The sequence below is a fragment of the Salmo salar genome, unplaced genomic scaffold (genome assembly GCF_905237065.1).
Source record: "Salmo salar unplaced genomic scaffold, Ssal_v3.1, whole genome shotgun sequence".
In the NCBI taxonomy this organism is placed as follows: Eukaryota; Metazoa; Chordata; class Actinopteri; order Salmoniformes; family Salmonidae; genus Salmo; species Salmo salar.
This window is the reverse complement of record NW_025550964.1, coordinates 39,099-60,000: the sequence shown is the minus strand read 5'-3', so window position 1 is coordinate 60,000 and position 20,902 is coordinate 39,099. Positions and strand designations below refer to the sequence as shown.

The following is a 20,902-nucleotide window of genomic DNA, read 5'->3' as shown; positions in this document are numbered from 1 at the left end:
TGGTTAGAGGAGGCAGGTAGCCTAGTGGTTAGAGGAGGCAGGTAGCCTAGTGGTTAGAGGAGGAGGCAGGTAGCCTAGTGGTTAGAGGAGGAGGCAGGTAGCCTAGTGGTTAGAGGAGGCGGGTAGCCTAGTGGTTAGAGGAGGCAGGTAGTCTAGTGGTTAGAGGAGGGAGGTAGCCTAGTGGTTAGAGGAGGCAGGTAGCCTAGTGGTTAGAGGAGGCAGGTAGCCTAGTGGTTAGAGGAGGCGGGTAGCCTGGTGGTTAGAGGAGGCGGGTAGCCTAGTGGTTAGAGGAGGAGGCGGGTAGCCTAGTGGTTAGAGGAGGCGGGTAGCCTAGTGGTTAGAGGAGGCGGGTAGCCTAGTGGTTAGAGGAGGCAGGTAGCCTAGTGGTTAGAGGAGTCGGGTAGCCTAGTGGTTAGAGGAGGCAGGTAGCCTAGTGGTTAGAGGAGGCAGGTAGCCTAGTGGTTAGAGGAGGCGGGTAGCCTAGTGGTTAGAGGAGGCAGGTAGCCTAGTGGTTAGAGGAGGCGGGTAGCCTAGTGGTTAGAGGAGGCGGGTAGCCTAGTGGTTAGAGGAGGAGGCAGGTAGCCTAGTGGTTAGAGGAGGCGGGTAGCCTAGTGGTTAGAGGAGGCAGGTAGCCTAGTGGTTAGAGGAGGCGGGTAGCCTAGTGGTTAGAGGAGGCTGGTAGCCTAGTGGTTAGAGGAGGCGGGTAGCCTAGTGGTTAGAGAGGGCAGGTAGCCTAGTGGTTAGAGGGGCAGGTAGCCTAGTGGTTAGAGGAGGCAGGTAGCCTAGTGGTTAGAGGGGCAGGTAGCCTAGTGGTTAGAGGAGGCAGGTAGCCTAGTGGTTAGAGGAGGCAGGTAGCCTAGTGGTTAGAGGAGGCAGGTAGCCTAGTGGTTAGAGGAGGCAGGTAGCCTAGTGGTTAGAGCATTGGACTTGTAACCGAAAGAGTTGCTAGATCGAATCTCTGAGCTGACAAGGTAAAAATCTGTCGCTCTGCCCCTGAACAAGGCAGTTAACCCACTGTTCAGTAGGCCGCCATTTTAAATAAGAGTTTGTTCTTAACCGACTTGCCGGGTTAAATAAATCAAATACAGATCTTTGTCAGGTCAATTCTCTTATGAGTTGAAAATTAAGCAAATCAACTTTACAATAGGTAATGATTTATATGCACAGGACCAGTCAACAGTTTGGACTCACTGACTCATTCAAGGGTTTTTCTTTATTTTTTTACTATTTTCTACATTGTAGAATAAGAGTGAAGACATCAAAAACGATGAAATGACACATATGGAATCATGTAGTAACCAAAAAAAAGTGTTAAACACGTCAAAATATATTTTATATTTGAGATTCTTCAAATAGTCACCCTTTGCCTTGATGACAGCTTTGCACACTCTTGGCGTTCCTAGCCGCGTCCTCAGAGCATGTGCAGACCAGCTGTCCCCAAATGCTTCAAGAGGGCCACCGTTGTTCCTGTTCCCAAGAAAGCTAAGGTATCTGAACTAAATGACTACCCGCCCTCCGTAGCACTCACTTCTGTCATCATGAAGTGCTTTGAGAGACTAGTCAAGGATCATATTACCTCCACCCTACCTGACACCCTAGACCCACTTCTGTTTGCTTACCGCCCCAATAGGTCCACAGACGATGCAATCGCCTTCACACTGCACACTGGACCTAACCCATCTGGACAAGAGGAATAGCTATTTAAGAACGCTGTTCATTGACTACAGCTCAGCATTTAACACCATAGTACCCTCCAAACTCGTCATTAAGCTTGAGACCCTGGGTCTCGACCCCACCCTGTGCAACTGGGTTCTGGACTTCCTGACGGGCCGCCCCCAGGTGGTGAGGGTAGGTAACAACATCTCCACCCCGCTGATCCTCAACACTGTTGCCCCACTAAGGTGTGTTCTCATCCCTCTCCTGAACTCCCTGTTCACCCACGACTGCGTGGCCTCCAACTCAATCATCAAGTTTGCAGACGACACAACAGTAGTGGGCCTGATTACCAACAACGACGAGAATGTGGTGTCAGGAAAACAACCTCTCACTCAACATCAACAAAACAAAAGGAGATGATCGTGGACTTCAGGAAACAGCAGAGGGAGCAGCCCCCCTATCCACATCGACGGGACAGCAGTGGAGAAGGTGGAAAGTTTTAAATTCCTCAGCATACACATCACGGACAAACTGAAATGGTCCACCCACACAGTCAGCGTGGTGAAGAAGGCGCAACAGCGCCTCTTTAACCTCAGTAGGCTGAAAAAATGTGGCTTGTCACCTAAAACCCTCACTAACTTTTATAGGTGCACAATCGAGAGCATCCTGTCGGGCTGTATCACCGCCTGGTACGGCAACTGCACCACCCGCAACCGCAGGGCTGTCCAGAGGGTGGTGAGGTCTGCCTAACGCATCACCGGGGGCAAACTACCTGCCCTCCAGGACACCTACAACACCCGATGTCACAGGAAGGCCAAAAAGATCACCAAGGACAACAACCACTCAAGCCACCCATCGGACAGGGCCACAGTGTCTCCTGACCCCTCCTGTCTCAGCCTCTAGTATTTATGCTGCAGTAGTTTATGTGTCGGGGGGCTAGGGTCAGTCTGTTATATCTGGAGTATTTCTCCTGTCTTATCCGGTGTCCTGTGTGAATTTAAGTATGCTCTCTCTAATTCTCTCTCTCTATCTTTTTCTCTGTCTTTCTTTCTTTCTCTCGGAGGACCTGAGCCCTAGGACCATGCCTCAGGACTACCTGGTATGATGACTACTTGCTGTCCCCAGTCCACCTGGCCGTGCTGCTGCTCCAGTTTCAACTGTTCTGCCTGCGGCTATGGAACCCTGACCTGTTCACCGGACGTGCTACCTGTCCCAGACCTCCTACCTGTCCCAGACCTGCTGTTTTTAACTCTCTAGAGACAGCAGGAGCGGTAGAGATACTCTGAATGATCGGCTATGAAAAAGCCAACTGACATTTACTCCTGAGGTGCTGACTTGTTGCACCCTCGACAACCACTGTGATTATTATTATCTGACCATGCTGGTCATCGATGAACATTTGAACCTCTTGGCCATGTTCTGTTATAATCTCCACCCGGCACAGCCAGAAGAGGACTGGTCACCCCTCATAGCCTGGTTCCTCTCTAGGTTTCTTCCTAGGTTTTGGCCTTTCTAGGGAGTTTTTCCTAGCCACCGTGCTTCTACACCTGCATTGCTTGCTGTTTGGGGTTTTAGGCTGGGTTTCTGTACAGCACTTTGAGATATCAGCTGATGTAAGAAGGGCTTTATAAATACTTTTGATTGATTGACTGCCTGTTCACCCCGCTATGATCCAGAAGGCGAGGTCACTACAGGTGCATCAAAGCTGGGACCGAGAGACTGAAAAACAGCTTCTATCTCAAGGACATCAGACTGCTAAACAGCAATCATTAACTCAGAGAGGCTGCTGCCTACATTGGGACCCAATCGCTGGCTACTTTAATAAATGGATCACTAGTCACTTTAAATAATGCCACTTTATTAAATAATGCCACTTTAATAACGTTTACATATCTTACATTACTCATTTCATATGTTTATACTGTATTTTATACCATCTACTGCATCTTGCCGATGCCGCTCAGCCATCACTCATTCATATATTTATATGTACATATTCTCATTCACCCCTTTAGATGTGTGGTTATTAGGTAGTTGTTGGGGAATTGGTAGATTACTTGTTATATATTACTGCACTGTTGGAACTAGAAGCACAAGCATTTCACTACACTCGCATTAACATCTGCTAACCATGTGACCAATAACACCTGCTAACCATGTGACCAATAACATCTGCTAACCATGTGACCATTAACATCTGCTAACCATGTGATCAATAACATCTGCTAACCATGTGACCAATAACATCTGCTGACCATGTGACCAATAACATCTGCTAACCATGTGACCAATAACATCTGCTAACCACGTGACCAATAACATCTGCTAACCATATGTATGTGACCAATACACTATGATTTTATTCTTTACTATCTATTGCATCTTAGCCACTCTGTCACTACTCATCCATATATTTTATACTCATATATTCTCATCCCATTCCTTTACGAGAGTCACGTCCTGACCATAGAAAGCTGTTATTTTCTATGATAGAGTAGGTCAGAGCGTGACAGGGGGGGTTTTCTAGTTTAGTTTTTCTATGTTGTTATGTTCTAGTTTTGTATTTCTATGTTGGGTTGTTCTAGTTTTTGTATTTCTATGTTGGGCTGTGTTTGGGATGATCTCCAATTAGAGGCAGCTGGTCGTCGTTGTCTCTAATTGGAGGTCATATTTAAGTTGGTGTTTTTCCCACCTGGGTTTTGTGGGGGATTCATTTTGAGTTAGTGTTTGTTTCACCTCTGCGTCACGGTTTGTTGTTTTGTTATTCAGTTTATTTATGTATCGCCTAGTTTCACCGTGTAAATAAAATGTGGACCTACACACACGCTGCACTTTGGTCCGCTTCTCCTTACAACAACTAGACTGTGTGTATTAGGTTTTGTTGTGAAATGTGTTAGATATTATCTGTTAGATATCTGCTGCACTGTCGGAGCTAGAAGCACAAGGATTTCACTACACTCGCATTAACATCTGCTAACCATGTGACCAATAACATCTGCTAACCATGTGACCAATAACATCTGCTAACCATGTGACCAATAACATCTGCTAACCATGTGTATGTGACCAATAACATATGATTTGATTTGCTAGGGTGAGTAAAATAGTGTTCTCTCATTATGTGCGTGGAAGTTACTAACTAGCTAGTCTATATTAGCTCCGGGTGTTTTGACAGCCGTTTCGGATCAACCCTACTCCTCGTCCAGTAACTAACTAGCTAGTCTATATTAGCTCGGGGTGTTTAACTACTCCTCGTCCAGTCCCTAAAGCGCACTACAGTCAGACAACATATTGACTGAGCGTTTTTTTTTTTTCAGCCGGTCTGACGAGTCGCTGTGCGGTGAGCTGTTTAGTCATACAGGGTGGAGTCCCGACCCGCACTCAGGGAACTAGTTTTTCCACTCTCTCTCTCTCTGTCTCTCTCTCTCTCTCTCTCTCTCTCTCTCTCTTTCTCTTTCTCCTTCTCCTTCATTCACTGAGCTCCGGTGCAGACTCGATCTCCGGTAAGTTTATACCGCTCTTATTAACCGAGTTTATGAGTTTTTTAATAAGGGGGTTAGTCTGCTGAATTTAAATCAGACAGTTGATGTTTTATTCTGTGAGCGGTGAGATACACCAGGATTACATCCAGATTAGTGGGACTAAATAAATACAATTCAGTTTTGGTTCATTGTAACCGGAGTTATGTCAATAACCTCTCGGTAGGTAGGTAAAATTCAGGTTTTTAATAACCAAAGCGGTTTCGGTTTTCTTCCTTTCGAATGTATCTTCGCAACAGTTTAAACTACAACATATTCGGACCACATGACCCCATCAATGAAAGATGAGACTCCCAGGAACACATACAGTCTTCTACAACAGACCAGACCAGGCACTAAATCACACTGGAGGCAAAATAACACCGTCAATAATGATTTTTATTCAATCTTTTCAACACTGAAAAGTTCATACAAAAAGTATTTCCTGATAAATCTTCTGAACTTCCCCAATACATTTCAGATGCATTTCAGTCACTTCAAACCAGACTTCCTTTAGGATTGAAAATACTGTCAAACTGATTTGTAATAGACTGTCATAACCCCAATTTAAGAAAGGTAAACATTGTCCGCTGGATACATTACATTGGTAACCCCTGGACTAACGCTCTCATACACTCTAACTACCTTTAGTGCCTATTGACTATAGTGTCTTCCAGTGGTGGAAAAACTACTGAAGTCTCATACTGTAGTAAAAGTAAAGATAACTTAATAATAGAAAATTACTCAAGTGAAAGTCACCCAGTAAAATAAAATACTACTTGAGTAAAAGTATTTGGTTTTAAATATACATTAAACATCAGAAGTAAATGTAAAAAGTATGAATACTTTTAAATTCCTTATATTAAGCCGAACCAGACAGTCTCCATGCTACAGCGCTTGTTTACGGAAGACAGCGGGACCACCTGTGCTGATTCGCTACAGGGCCTTCAGAAAGTACCCCTTTGACTTTTTCCACATTTTGTTACGTTACAGCCTCATTATTCTAAAATAGATTTTTTTAAATTATTTATTCAGCAATCCACACACAATACCTCATAATGACATCACAATACCCAGTGCAATGACATCACAATACCCAGAATGACATCACAATACCCCATAATGACATCGCAATACCCCATAATGACATCACAATACCCCAGAATGACATCACAATACCCCAGAATGACATCACAATACCCCATAATGACATCACAATACCCCATAATGACATCACAATACCCCATAATGACGTCACAATACCCCAAACCCCATACCTCAGAATGACGAAGTGAAAATAGGTATTTAGAAAAAACAGAAATACCTGATTTACATCAGTATTCAGACCCTTTGCTATGAGACTCGAAATTGAGCTCAGGTGCATCCTGTTTCCATCATGCTTGAGATGTTTATGCAACTTGATTGGAGTCCACCTGCGGTAAATTCAATTTATTGGACATGATTTGGAAAGGCACAAACCTGTCTATATAAGGTCTCACAGTTGACAGTACATGTCAGAGCAAAAACCAAGCCATGAGGTTGAAGGAATTGTCCGTAGAGCTCCAAGACAGGATTGTGTCGGGGCCCAGATCTGGGGAAGGGTACCAACACATTTCTGCAGCATTGAAGGTCCCCAAGAACACAGTGGCCTCCATCATTCTTAAATGGAAGAAGTTTGGAACCACCAAGACTCTTCCTAGAGCTGGCCGCCCGGCCAAACTGAGCAATCGGGGGAGAAGGGCCTTGGTCAGGGAGGTGACCAAGAACCTGATGGTCACTCTGACAGAGCTCCAGAGTTCCTCTGTGGAGATGGGAGAACCTTCCAGAAGGACAACCATCTCTACAGGTCTTCATGGTAGAGTGGCAAGACGGAAGCCACTCTTCTGGAAAAGGCACATGACAGCCCTCTTGGACTTTGACAAAAGGCACCTAAAGACTCTCAGACCATGAGAAACAAGATTCTCTGGTCTGATGAAACCAAGATGAAACTCTTTGGCCTGAATGCCAAGCATCACTTCTGGAGGAAACCTGGCACCATCCCTACGGTGAAGCACGGTGGTGGCAGCATCATGCTGTGGGGATGTTTTCAGAGGCAGGGACTGGGAGACTAGTCAGGATCGAGGGAAAGATGCAAAGTACAGAGAGATCCTTGATGAAAACCTGCTCCAGAGCGCTCAGGACCTCAGACTGGGGCGAAGGTTCACCTTCCAACAGGACAACGACCCTAAACACACAGCCAAGACAACGCAGGAGTGGCTTCGGGACAAGTCTCTGAATGTCCTTGAGTGGCCCAGCCAAAGCCCGGACTTGAACCCGATCGAACATCTCTGGAGGGACCTGAAAATATCTGTGCAGCGACGCTCCCCATCCAACCTGACAGATCTTGAGAGGATCTGCAGAGAAGAATGGGAGATACTCCACCAAATACAGGTGTGCCAAGCTTGTAACGTCATACCCAAGAAGACTCGAGGCTGTAATCGCTGCCAAAGGTGCTTCAACAAAGTACTGAGTAAAGGGTCTGAATACTTATGTAAATGTAATATTTCTGTTGTTTTATTTTTCTACATTTGCACAAAAAAAAATCTAAAAACCTGTTTTTGCTTTTGTCATTATGGGGTTTTGGGTGTAAATTTATGAAGAAATTAAATAAAATTAAATTTTAGAATAAGGCCTGTCGGCGCATTCGAACGGACCACTTTTACCAAGTCGGTGACTATCATTGGTCAGTCTTTCAAAGTGTGTTGCATTATGGGAATAAAAATGGTCCCGATGTGCTCCTTACAATGTCGACACTGCATGAACTTTACAACAAAAAAAAATCACGTGATCGAAGGTCATGAAGTTCTGACTGCAGTCGACTAGCAGTTTCTGCTCTTCGCCAACTTCATCCTGGAGCCACCGCTGCATTGTGGGACGATCTATTGTCAACCAATCATTATCTCTTTTTTTTTCCAACTCCAAGCTAACGTGACCCAAAAACGTGACTGAAAACAGGAACCAACCGTGATTCCTGTATCCAGCGGATAAATATACAAATGAATGTGATGTTCGAGGTTCTCTCTCTCTCTCTCTCTAGTTGATTGTACGACGAACACATGATTTTCAGTTAGCGTGTGAGATATATATGGAGGTTGGAGACATGTTTTTAGATATTATACAGAACAACTGTTATAAACAACGGCAACACGGACATGTTGATCTGAGCCTCGCTGTTGGAGAACCACCTTAGTGTCTGACTTTCAGCTGTCGCACCTCCTCCTCCTCCGACTTCAAATCAAACTTATTTATATAGCCCTTCTTACATCAGCTGATATCTCAAAGTGCTGTACAGAAACCCAGCCTAAAACCCCAAACAGCAAGCAATGCAGGTGTAGAAGCACGGTGGCTTAGGAAAAACTCCCTAGAAAGGCCAAGAACCTAGGAAGAAACCTAGAGAGGAACCAGGCTCTGAGGGGTGGCCAGTCCTCTTCTGGCTGTACTGGGTAGACCAGAGGAACCAGGCTCTGAGGGGTGACCAGTCCTCTACTGGCTGTACTGGATAGACCAGAGGAACCAGGCTCTGAGGGGTGACCAGTCCTCTACTGGCTGTACTGGGTAGACCAGAGGAACCAGGCTCTGAGGGGTGACCAGTCCTCTACTGGCTGTACTGGGTAGACCAGAGGAACCAGGCTCTGAGGGGTGACCAGTCCTCTACTGGCTGTACTGGGTAGACCAGAGGAACCAGGCTCTGAGGGGTGACCAGTCCTCTACTGGCTGTACTGGGTAGACCAGAGGAACCAGGCTCTGAGGGGTGACCAGTCCTCTACTGGCTGTACTGGGTAGACCAGAGGAACCAGGCTCTGAGGGGTGACCAGTCCTCTACTGGCTGTACTGGGTAGAGAGGAACCAGGCTCTGAGGGGTGACCAGTCCTCTACTGGCTATCCTCTATAGACTTCACTCCTCGACTTTTGTCTACAGTCGGCTGCTTCAGCCTTAACGCGCAAACGCGCCCAGTGACTCTAAAATGAATGGACAAACCCATAGATAGCATGCTACCATTCATTCCTATGGGAAGACTTGTTAGCGCACTGAAGCTAAATGAAGTCGTTTAAGATGGCGTCTCATGGGCCACGTTTACACAGGAAGTCCAATTCTGATCTTTTTTTTTTTCTCCATTAATTGGTCTTTTGACCAATCACATCGGATTTTTTTTCACATCAGATCTCTTTCAGAGCTGATCTGATTGGTCAAAAGACCAATTAGTGAAAAAAAAGTATTGATTGGGCTGCCTGTCTAAATGCATCCATGCAACCATGGAAACATAACGTATCTTCTCCAGGAAGTGATGTTTCAGGAAGTAACTCAAACCATGGAAACATAACGTATCTTCTCCAGGAAGTGATGTTTCAGGAAGTAACTCAAACCATGGAAACATAACGTATCTTCTCCAGGAAGTGATGTTTCAGGAAGTAACTCAAACCATGGAAACATAACGTATCTTCTCCAGGAAGTGATGTTTCAGGAAGTAACTCAAACCATGGAAACATAACGTATCTTCTCCAGGAAGTGAGAAATACGTTGTTATGTTCTAGTTTTGTAATTCTATGTTGTTATATTCTAGTTTTGTATTTGTATTTCTATGTATTTCTATGTTGGGTTGTTCTAGTTTTTGTATTTCTATGTTGGGGTTTTGTTTGAGATGATCTCCAATTAGAGGCATCTGGTCGTCGTTGTCTCTAATTGGAGGTCATATTTAAGTTGGTGTTTTTCCCACCTGGGTTTTGTGGGGGATTAATTTTGAGTTAGTGTTTGTTTCACCTCTGCGTCACAGTTTGTTGTTTTGTTATTCAGTTTATTTATGTCTCGCCTAGTTTCACCGTGTAAATAAAATGTGGAACGACACACACGCTGCACTTTGGTCCTCTCTTCCTTTCAACAACCGTGACAAACACAAACATTTCACTCCTCCAGCAATAACATCTGCTAAATATGCGTATGTGACGAATAAAATTAGATTTTATTTGAATTACATTTAAATAAAGCATTTTTTAAATCATTTTTTTTTTGTAATTCAAATAAAATCTAATTTTATTCGTCACAAAATGATAATTAAAGGACAATGTTTCAAATATATTTGGTCATTTTTTATTCGTATGTTTAGCTGGCATAAAGGGTGCATTAAGGTGTCTGTAATATCATTTTTTCTTTATTTAACCTTTATTTAACCAGGAAGGGCTCATTGAGATTTAAAATCTCTTTTTCAAGAGCGTCGTGGCCAAGATAGGCAGCGCCATTACAGACAAACAACATGATAAACTACAGGTAATCTAGTTAAAAAACGATAGAATTCACAAGACTATAACGAAATCATAAAACAGCAAATTAAAAAAAACATTGACAGGTCAGGGAATCAGCCTCAAAATCCTTCATCAGTGACTTAAAAACACCAATCTGGACCGAGTTCTTCCAGTTTTAACAGTATTTTGTAAGGCGTTTCCAAGGCGATGGCGCAGAGTACATAAAAGCCCTTTTTACACAAAATTCAGTTCGGACATTTTGGAACAGTTAGCAGGATAAAGTCCCGCGAACGAAGAGACGACCCACCACATTTCTGAACAATAAAAAAATCCCTTTCCCTTAACGTTTCAACGCGCTGTGGGCTCCGCTTAACGTTTCAACGCGCTGTGGGCTCCGCTTAACGTTTCAACGCGCTGTGGGCTCCGCTTAACGTTTCAACGCGCTGTGGGTTCCGCTTAACGTTTCAACGCGCTGTGGGCTCCGGCTTAACGTTTCAACGCGGTGTGGGCTCCGCTTAACGTTTCAACGCGCTGTGGGCTCCGCTTAACGTTTCAACGCGCTGTGGGCTCCGCTTAACGTTTCAACGCGCTGTGGGCTCCGCTTAACGTTTCAACGCGCTGTGGGCTCCGCTTAACGTTTCAACGCGCTGTGGGCTCCGCTTAACGTTTCAACGCGCTGTGGGCTCCGCTTAACGTTTCAACGCGCTGTGGGCTCCGGCTTAACGTTTCAACGCGCTGTGGGCTCCGCTTAACGTTTCAACGCGCTGTGGGCTCCGCTTAACGTTTCAACGCGCTGTGGGCTCCGCTTAACGTTTCAACGCGCTGTGGGCTCCGCTTAACGTTTCAACGCGCTGTGGGCTCCGCTTAACCGCTGCAAAGCCTACGGATAATAAGAAGCTAATTATGGGAGAGCTGGGGGTCTGTGGCCGAACAGAAGAACATATTCTATAACTGTTTTATGAATGAATGGAAACATGCAGTGTTTTTCATGACTTTAAAAGTGGCAAAACGTTTTTGACGGTGTTTGGCTTGTTTTCATTCCAAGTGTGTTTCTCATTTCAGACACCATCTCTTCCTTCCTCCTAATCAAACCAACCATCACCAATCTACCACAATGGTAAGTTGACTTTTTTATATTACCTTTATTTAACTCGGGCAAGTCAGTTAAGAACAAATTCTTATTTTCAACGACAGCCTACCGGGGAACGGTGGGTTAACTGCCTTGTTCAGGGGGCAGAACGACAGATTTGTACCTTGTCAGCTGAGGGATTTGAACCTGCAACCTTTAGGTTACTAGTCCAACAGCTCTAACCACTAGGCTACGCTGCCGCCCCGCTCACTGAAGACCCCTCTACAGTGGAAGGTTTCACCGCCCCACCTGGAGGGTTCTGCTAAAATGTTCATGTTTAACTTTCCCTCTCTGCCTGTAATGTCACACGCTGTCCGCAGCACAGCCCAGGAGACTGTCATTATATAATCCTTATCTAAACAATAAACACACAGATCAATAGACAATATGAACACACAGAACAATAGACAATATAAACACACAGATCAATAGACAATATGAACACAGCATGGAATGGAGGGAGGTCATTATGGAATTGGTTATTACACTAGACCGGTTCCCATCCTGGTTAAATGGGTTCCCATCCTGGTTAAATCCCAGTTAAATGGGTTCCTATCCTGGTTAAATCCAAGTTAAATGGGTTCCCATCCTGGTTAAATCCAAGTTAAATGGGTTCCCATCCTGGTTAAATCCAAGTTAAATGGGTTCCCATCCCGGTTTAATCCCAGTTAAATGGGTTCCCATCCTGGTTAAATCCAAGTTAAATGGGTTCCCATCCTGGTTAAATCCAAGTTAAATGGGTTCCCATCCCGGTTTAATCCCAGTTAAATGGGTTCCCATCCTGGTTAAATCCCAGTTAAATGGGTTCTCATCCCGGTTAAATCCAAGTTAAATGGGTTCCCATCCTGGTTAAATGGGTTTCCATCCTGGTTAAATCCAAGTTAAATGGGTTCCCATCCTGGTTAAATCCCGGTTAAATGGGTTCTCATCCCGGTTAAATCCAAGTTAAATGGGTTCTCATCCCGGTTAAATCCAAGTTAAATGGGTTCCCATCCTGGTTAAAGCCCAGTTAAATTTGGTTCTCATCCTGGTTAAATCCAAATTAAATGGGTTCCCATCCTGGTTAAATCCAAGTTAAATGGGTTCCCATCCTGGTTAAATCCAAGTTAAATGGGTTCCCATCCTGGTTAAATCCAAGTTAAATGGGTTCCCATCCTGGTTAAATCCAAGTTAAATTGGTTCCCATCCTGGTTAAATCCAAGTTAAATGGGTTCCCATCCTGGTTAAATCCAAGTTAAATGGGTTCCCATCCTGGTTAAATCCAAGTTAAATGGGTTCCTATCCTGGTTAAATCCAAGTTAAATTTGGTTCCCATCCTGGTTTAATCCAAGTTAAATGGGTTTCCATCCTGGTTTAATCCCAGTTAAATGGGTTCCCATCCTGGTTAAATCCCAGTTAAATGGGTTCCCATCCTGGTTAAATCCCAGTTAAATGGGTTCCCATCCTGGTTAAATCCAAGTTAAATGGGTTCCCATCCTGGTTTAATCCAAGTTAAATGGGTTCCCATCCTGGTTAAATGGGTTCCCATCCTGGTTTAATCCCAGTAAAATGGGTTCCCATCCTGGTTAAATCCCAGTTAAATGGGTTCCCATCCCGGTTAAATGGGTTCCCATCCCAGTTAAATGGGTTCCCATCCTGGTTAAATGGGTTCCCATCCTGGTTAAATGGGTTCCCATCCTGGTTAAATGGGTTCCCATCCTGGATAAATCCAAGTTAAATGGGTTCCCATCCCGGTTAAATGGGTTCCCATCCTGGTTAAATGGGTTTCCATCCTGGTTAAATCCCAGTAAAATGGGTTCCCATCCTGGTTAAATCCCAGTTAAATGGGTTCCCATCCCGGTTAAATGGGTTCCCATCCTGGTTCAATGGGTTCCCATCCTGGTTAAATGGGTTCCCATCCTGGTTAAATCCAAGTTAAATGGGTTCCCATCCCGGTTAAATGGGTTCCCATCCTGGTTAAATGGGTTCCCATCCTGGTTAAATCCAAGTTAAATGGGTTCCCATCCTGGTTAAATCCCAGTTAAATGGGTTCCCATCCTGGTTAAATCCCAGTTAAATGGGCTCCCATCCTGGTTTAATCCCAGTTAAATGGGTTCCCATCCCAGTTAAATGGGTTCCCATCCTGGTTTAATCCCAGTTAAATGGGTTCCCATCCTGGTTAAATCCCAGTTAAATGGGTTCCCATCCTGGTTAAATCCCAGTTAAATGGGTTCCCATCCTGGTTAAATGGGTTCCCATCCTGGTTAAATGGGTTCCCATCCTGGTTAAATGGGTTCCCATCCTGGTTAAATCCCAGTTAAATGGGTTCCCATCCTGGTTTAATCCCAGTTAAATGGGTTCCCATCCTGGTTCCCATCACATTTTCAACTCTACTGATGGTTTTCTCTGAAATATGTTGTAATGCTTCTGATGAAAGTCTACTCTAGTTTCTAGCAATCCGCAGTGTGTGGAACAGAGGGGCTGTATTTGGGGAAGTCAGTATGAGTCATATGTGTGGGCCTTTCTTCAGACAGGGTGGGGCTCTCCCTACTCCCTCTCTCTCTCCTCCCCTCCCTATCTTCCTCTTTCTCCTCCCCTCTCTCTCTCCTCCCACCCTCTCCCCTCTCTCTCTTCCTCTCTCTCTCTCCTCCCCGTCCCTCTCTTCCGCTCTCTCTCTCTCTCTCTCTCTCTCTCCCCTCCCTCCCTCACATTTCACCCAGTAGATATGGGAGTTTATCAAAATTGGGTTTGTTTTCAAATTCTTTGTGGATCTGTGGAATCTGAGGGAAATATGTGTCTCTAATATGGTCATACATTTGGCAGGAAGTTAGGAAGTGCAGCTCAGTTTCCACCTCATTTTGTGGTCAGTGTTGCACATAGTCTGTCTTCTCTTGAGAGCCAGGTCTGCCTACGGCGGCCTTTCTCAATAGCAAGGCTATGCTCACTGAGTCTCTCTCTCTCTCTCTCTCTCTGTCTCTCTCTCTCTCTCGCTCTCACTGTCTCTCTCTCTCTCTCGCTCTCACTGTCTCTCTCTCTCTCTCGCTCTCACTGTCTCTCTCTCTCTCTCGCTCTCACTGTCTCTCTCTCTCCTCTCGCTCTCACTGTCTCTCTCTCTCTCTCGCTCTCACTGTCTCTCTCTCTCTCTCGCTCTCACTGTCTCTCTCTCTCTCTCGCTCTCACTGTCTCTCTCTCTCTCTCGCTCTCACTTCTCTGTCTCATCTACTGTCTGTCTCTCTCTCTCTCTCACTCTCTCTCTCTCTCTCTGGCTCTCTCTCTCGCTCACTGTCTCACTCTCTCTCTCTCTCTGGCTCTCTCTCTCTCTCTCTCTCTCTCTCTGGCTCTCTCTCTCTCTCTCTCTCTCACTCTCTGGCTCTCTCTCTCTCTCTCTCTCTCACTCTCTGGCTCTCTCTCTCTCTCTTACAAACACACACAAAGATTGAGGGAGGAGTTGTAAACCGCACACTGATAGTATGAGTAAACAGTAGATAGTGTGTTTTACTGATGTCATTAATCAGATGTTCTCTGACAGACGCTTCCTGCTTCATCGATACGTAGTGTAGCTCTGGGACTACACCACTTTATACTGTCCACAGGTTCATTACATTAGTAGGTCTGGGACTACACCACTTTATACTGTCCACAGGTTCATTACATTAGTAGACTGGGACTACACCACTTTATACTGTCCACAGGTTCATTACATTAGTAGGTCTGGGACTACACCACTTTATACTGTCCACAGGTTCATTACATTAGTAGATCTGGGACTACACCACTTTATACTGTCAACAGGTTCATTACATTAGTAGGTCTGGGACTACACCACTTTATACTGTCCACAGGTTCATTACATTAGTAGGTCTGGGACTACACCACTTTATACTGTCCACAGGTTCATTACATTAGTAGGCTGGGACTACACCACTTTATACTGTCCACAGGTTCATTACATTAGTAGGTCTGGGACTACACCACTTTATACTGTCCACAGGTTCATTACATTAGTAGATCTGGGACTACACCACTTTATACTGTCCACAGGTTCATTACATTAGTAGACTGGGACTACACCACTTTATACTGTCCACAGGTTCATTACATTAGTAGACTGGGACTACACCACTTTATACTGTCCACAGGTTCATTACATTAGTAGGTCTGGGACTACACCACTTTATACTGTCCACAGGTTCATTACATTAGTAGGTCTGGGACTACACCACTTTATACTGTCCACAGGTTCATTACATTAGTAGACTGGGACTACACCACTTTATACTGTCCACAGGTTCATTACATTAGTAGGTCTGGGACTACACCACTTTATACTGTCCACAGGTTCATTACATTAGTAGACTGGGACTACACCACTTTATACTGTCCACAGGTTCATTACATTAGTAGGTCTGGGACTACACCACTTTATACTGTCCACAGGTTCATTACATTAGTAGGTCTGGGACTACACCACTTTATACTGTCCACAGGTTCATTACATTAGTAGATCTGGGACTACACCACTTTATACTGTCCACAGGTTCATTACATTAGTAGGTCTGGGACTACACCACTTTATACTGTCCACAGGTTCATTACATTAGTAGATCTGGGACTACACCACTTTATACTGTCCACAGGTTCATTACATTAGTAGATCTGGGACTACACCACTTTATACTGTCCACAGGTTCATTACATTAGTAGGTCTGGGACTACACCACTTTATACTGTCCACAGGTTCATTACATTAGTAGGTCTGGGACTACACCACTTTATACTGTCCACAGGTTCATTACATTAGTAGATCTGGGACTACACCACTTTATACTGTCCACAGGTTCATTACATTAGTAGGTCTGGGACTACACCACTTTATACTGTCCACAGGTTCATTACATTAGTAGGTCTGGGACTACACCACTTTATACTGTCCACAGGTTCATTACATTAGTAGGTCTGGGACTACACCACTTTATACTGTCCACAGGTTCATTACATTAGTAGGTCTGGGACTACACCACTTTATACTGTCCACAGGTTCATTACATTAGTAGGCTGGGACTACACCACTTTATACTGTCCACAGGTTCATTACATTAGTAGGTCTGGGACTACACCACTTTATACTGTCCACAGGTTCATTACATTAGTAGGTCTGGGACTACACCACTTTATACTGTCAACAGGTTCATTACATTAGTAGGTCTGGGACTACACCACTTTATACTGTCCACAGGTTCATTACATTAGTAGGTCTGGGACTACACCACTTTATACTGTCCACAGGTTCATTACATTAGTAGGTCTGGGACTACACCACTTTATACTGTCCACAGGTTCATTACATTAGTAGGTCTGGGACTACACCACTTTATACTGTCCACAGGTTCATTACATTAGTAGGTCTGGGACTACACCACTTTATACTGTCCACAGGTTCATTACATTAGTAGGTCTGGGACTACACCACTTTATACTGTCCACATGTTCATTACATTAGTAGACTGGGACTACACCACTTTATACTGTCCACAGGTTCATTACATTAGTAGGTCTGGGACTACACCACTTTATACTGTCCACAGGTTCATTACATTAGTAGGTCTGGGACTACACCACTTTATACTGTCCACAGGTTCATTACATTAGTAGGTCTGGGACTACACCACTTTATACTGTCCACAGGTTCATTACATTAGTAGGTCTGGGACTACACCACTTTATACTGTCCACAGGTTCATTACATTAGTAGGTCTGGGACTACACCACTTTATACTGTCCACAGGTTCATTACATTAGTAGGTCTGGGACTACACCACTTTATACTGTCCACAGGTTCATTACATTAGTAGGTCTGGGACTACACCACTTTATACTGTCCACAGGTTCATTACATTAGTAGGTCTGGGACTACACCACTTTATACTGTCCACAGGTTCATTACATTAGTAGGTCTGGGACTACACCACTTTATACTGTCCACAGGTTCATTACATTAGTAGATCTGGGACTACACCACTTTATACTGTCCACAGGTTCATTACATTAGTAGGTCTGGGACTACACCACTTTATACTGTCCACAGGTTCATTACATTAGTAGGTCTGGGACTACACCACTTTATACTGTCCACAGGTTCATTACATTAGTAGGCTGGGACTACACCACTTTATACTGTCCACAGGTTCATTACATTAGTAGGTCTGGGACTACACCACTTTATACTGTCCACAGGTTCATTACATTAGTAGGTCTGGGACTACACCACTTTATACTGTCCACAGGTTCATTACATTAGTAGGTCTGGGACTACACCACTTTATACTGTCCACAGGTTCATTACATTAGTAGGTCTGGGACTACACCACTTTATACTGTCCACAGGTTCATTACATTAGTAGATCTGGGACTACACCACTTTATACTGTCCACAGGTTCATTACATTAGTAGGTCTGGGACTACACCACTTTATACTGTCCACAGGTTCATTACATTAGTAGATCTGGGACTACACCACTTTATACTGTCCACAGGTTCATTACATTAGTAGGTCTGGGACTACACCACTTTATACTGTCCACAGGTTCATTACATTAGTAGGTCTGGGACTACACCACTTTATACTGTCCACAGGTTCATTACATTAGTAGGTCTGGGACTACACCACTTTATACTGTCCACAGGTTCATTACATTAGTAGGTCTGGGACTACACCACTTTATACTGTCCACAGGTTCATTACATTAGTAGGTCTGGGACTACACCACTTTATACTGTCCACAGGTTCATTACATTAGTAGGTCTGGGACTACACCACTTTATACTGTCCACAGGTTCATTACATTAGTAGGTCTGGGACTACACCACTTTATACTGTCCACAGGTTCATTACATTAGTAGGTCTGGGACTACACCACTTTATACTGTCCACAGGTTCATTACATTAGTAGGTCTGGGACTACACCACTTTATACTGTCCACAGGTTCATTACATTAGTAGGTCTGGGACTACACCACTTTATACTGTCCACAGGTTCATTACATTAGTAGGTCTGGGACTACACCACTTTATACTGTCCACAGGTTCATTACATTAGTAGGTCTGGGACTACACCACTTTATACTGTCCACAGGTTCATTACATTAGTAGGTCTGGGACTACACCACTTTATACTGTCCACAGGTTCATTACATTAGTAGGTCTGGGACTACACCACTTTATACTGTCCACAGGTTCATTACATTAGTAGGTCTGGGACTACACCACTTTATACTGTCCACAGGTTCATTACATTAGTAGGTCTGGGACTACACCACTTTATACTGTCCACAGGTTCATTACATTAGTAGGTCTGGGACTACACCACTTTATACTGTCCACAGGTTCATTACATTAGTAGATCTGGGACTACACCACTTTATACTGTCCACAGGTTCATTACATTAGTAGATCTGGGACTACACCACTTTATACTGTCCACAGGTTCATTACATTAGTAGGTCTGGGACTACACCACTTTATACTGTCCACAGGTTCATTACATTAGTAGGTCTGGGACTACACCACTTTATACTGTCCACAGGTTCATTACATTAGTAGGTCTGGGACTACACCACTTTATACTGTCCACAGGTTCATTACATTAGTAGGTCTGGGACTACACCACTTTATACTGTCCACAGGTTCATTACATTAGTAGGTCTGGGACTACACCACTTTATACTGTCCACAGGTTCATTACATTAGTAGGTCTGGGACTACACCACTTTATACTGTCCACAGGTTCATTACATTAGTAGATCTGGGACTACACCACTTTATACTGTCCACAGGTTCATTACATTAGTAGGTCTGGGACTACACCACTTTATACTGTCCACAGGTTCATTACATTAGTAGGTCTGGGACTACACCACTTTATACTGTCCACAGGTTCATTACATTAGTAGGTCTGGGACTACACCACTTTATACTGTCCACAGGTTCATTACATTAGTAGGTCTGGGACTACACCACTTTATACTGTCCACAGGTTCATTACATTAGTAGGTCTGGGACTACACCACTTTATACTGTCCACAGGTTCATTACATTAGTAGGTCTGGGACTACACCACTTTATACTGTCCACAGGTTCATTACATTAGTAGGTCTGGGACTACACCACTTTATACTGTCCACAGGTTCATTACATTAGTAGGTCTGGGACTACACCACTTTATACTGTCCACAGGTTCATTACATTAGTAGGCTGGGACTACACCACTTTATACTGTCCACAGGTTCATTACATTAGTAGGTCTGGGACTACACCACTTTATACTGTCCACAGGTTCATTACATTAGTAGGTCTGGGACTACACCACTTTATACTGTCCACAGGTTCATTACATTAGTAGGTCTGGGACTACACCACTTTATACTGTCCACAGGTTCATTACATTAGTAGACTGGGACTACACCACTTTATACTGTCCACAGGTTCATTACATTAGTAGGTCTGGGACTACACCACTTTATACTGTCCACAGGTTCATTACATTAGTAGGTCTGGGACTACACCACTTTATACTGTCCACAGGTTCATTACATTAGTAGGTCTGGGACTACACCACTTTATACTGTCCACAGGTTCATTACATTAGTAGATCTGGGACTACACCACTTTATACTGTCCACAGGTTCATTACATTAGTAGGTCTGGGACTACACCACTTTATACTGTCCACAGGTTCATTACATTAGTAGGTCTGGGACTACACCACTTTATACTGTCCACAGGTTCATTACATTAGTAGACTGGGACTACACCACTTTATACTGTCCACAGGTTCATTACATTAGTAGGTCTGGGACTACACCACTTTATACTGTCCACAGGTTCATTACATTAGTAGACTGGGACTACACCACTTTATACTGTCCACAGGTTCATTACATTAGTAGGTCTGGGACTACACCACTTTATACTGTCCACAGGTTCATTACATTAGTAGGTCTGGGACTACACCACTTTATACTGTCCACAGGTTCATTACATTAGTAGGTCTGGGACTACACCACTTTATACTGTCCACAGGTTCATTACATTAGTAGGTCTGGGACTACACCACTTTATACTGTCCACAGGTTCATTACATTAGTAGGTCTGGGACTACACCACTTTATACTGTCCACAGGTTCATTACATTAGTAGGTCTGGGACTACACCACTTTATACTGTCCACAGGTTCATTACATTAGTAGACTGGGACTACACCACTTTATACTGTCCACAGGTTCATTACATTAGTAGGTCTGGGACTACACCACTTTATACTGTCCACAGGTTCATTACATTAG

The 20,902-nt window shown here is 44.1% G+C and overlaps 1 protein-coding gene across 1 annotated transcript in view; it reads left to right on the top strand.

Moving 5' to 3' along the window:
• Positions 1-4,982: 4,982 nt before the first annotated feature.
• The window catches only part of LOC123741345 (annexin A5), a 47,712-nt gene continuing 31,792 nt past the window's right edge, over positions 4,983-20,902 (top strand). The window contains exons 1-2 of the mRNA XM_045714225.1: positions 4,983-5,159; positions 11,514-11,568. Coding sequence (XP_045570181.1) covers positions 11,566-11,568 — 3 coding nt within the window. The 5' untranslated portion in view covers positions 4,983-5,159; positions 11,514-11,565. The remainder of the gene's footprint in view (positions 5,160-11,513; positions 11,569-20,902) is intronic.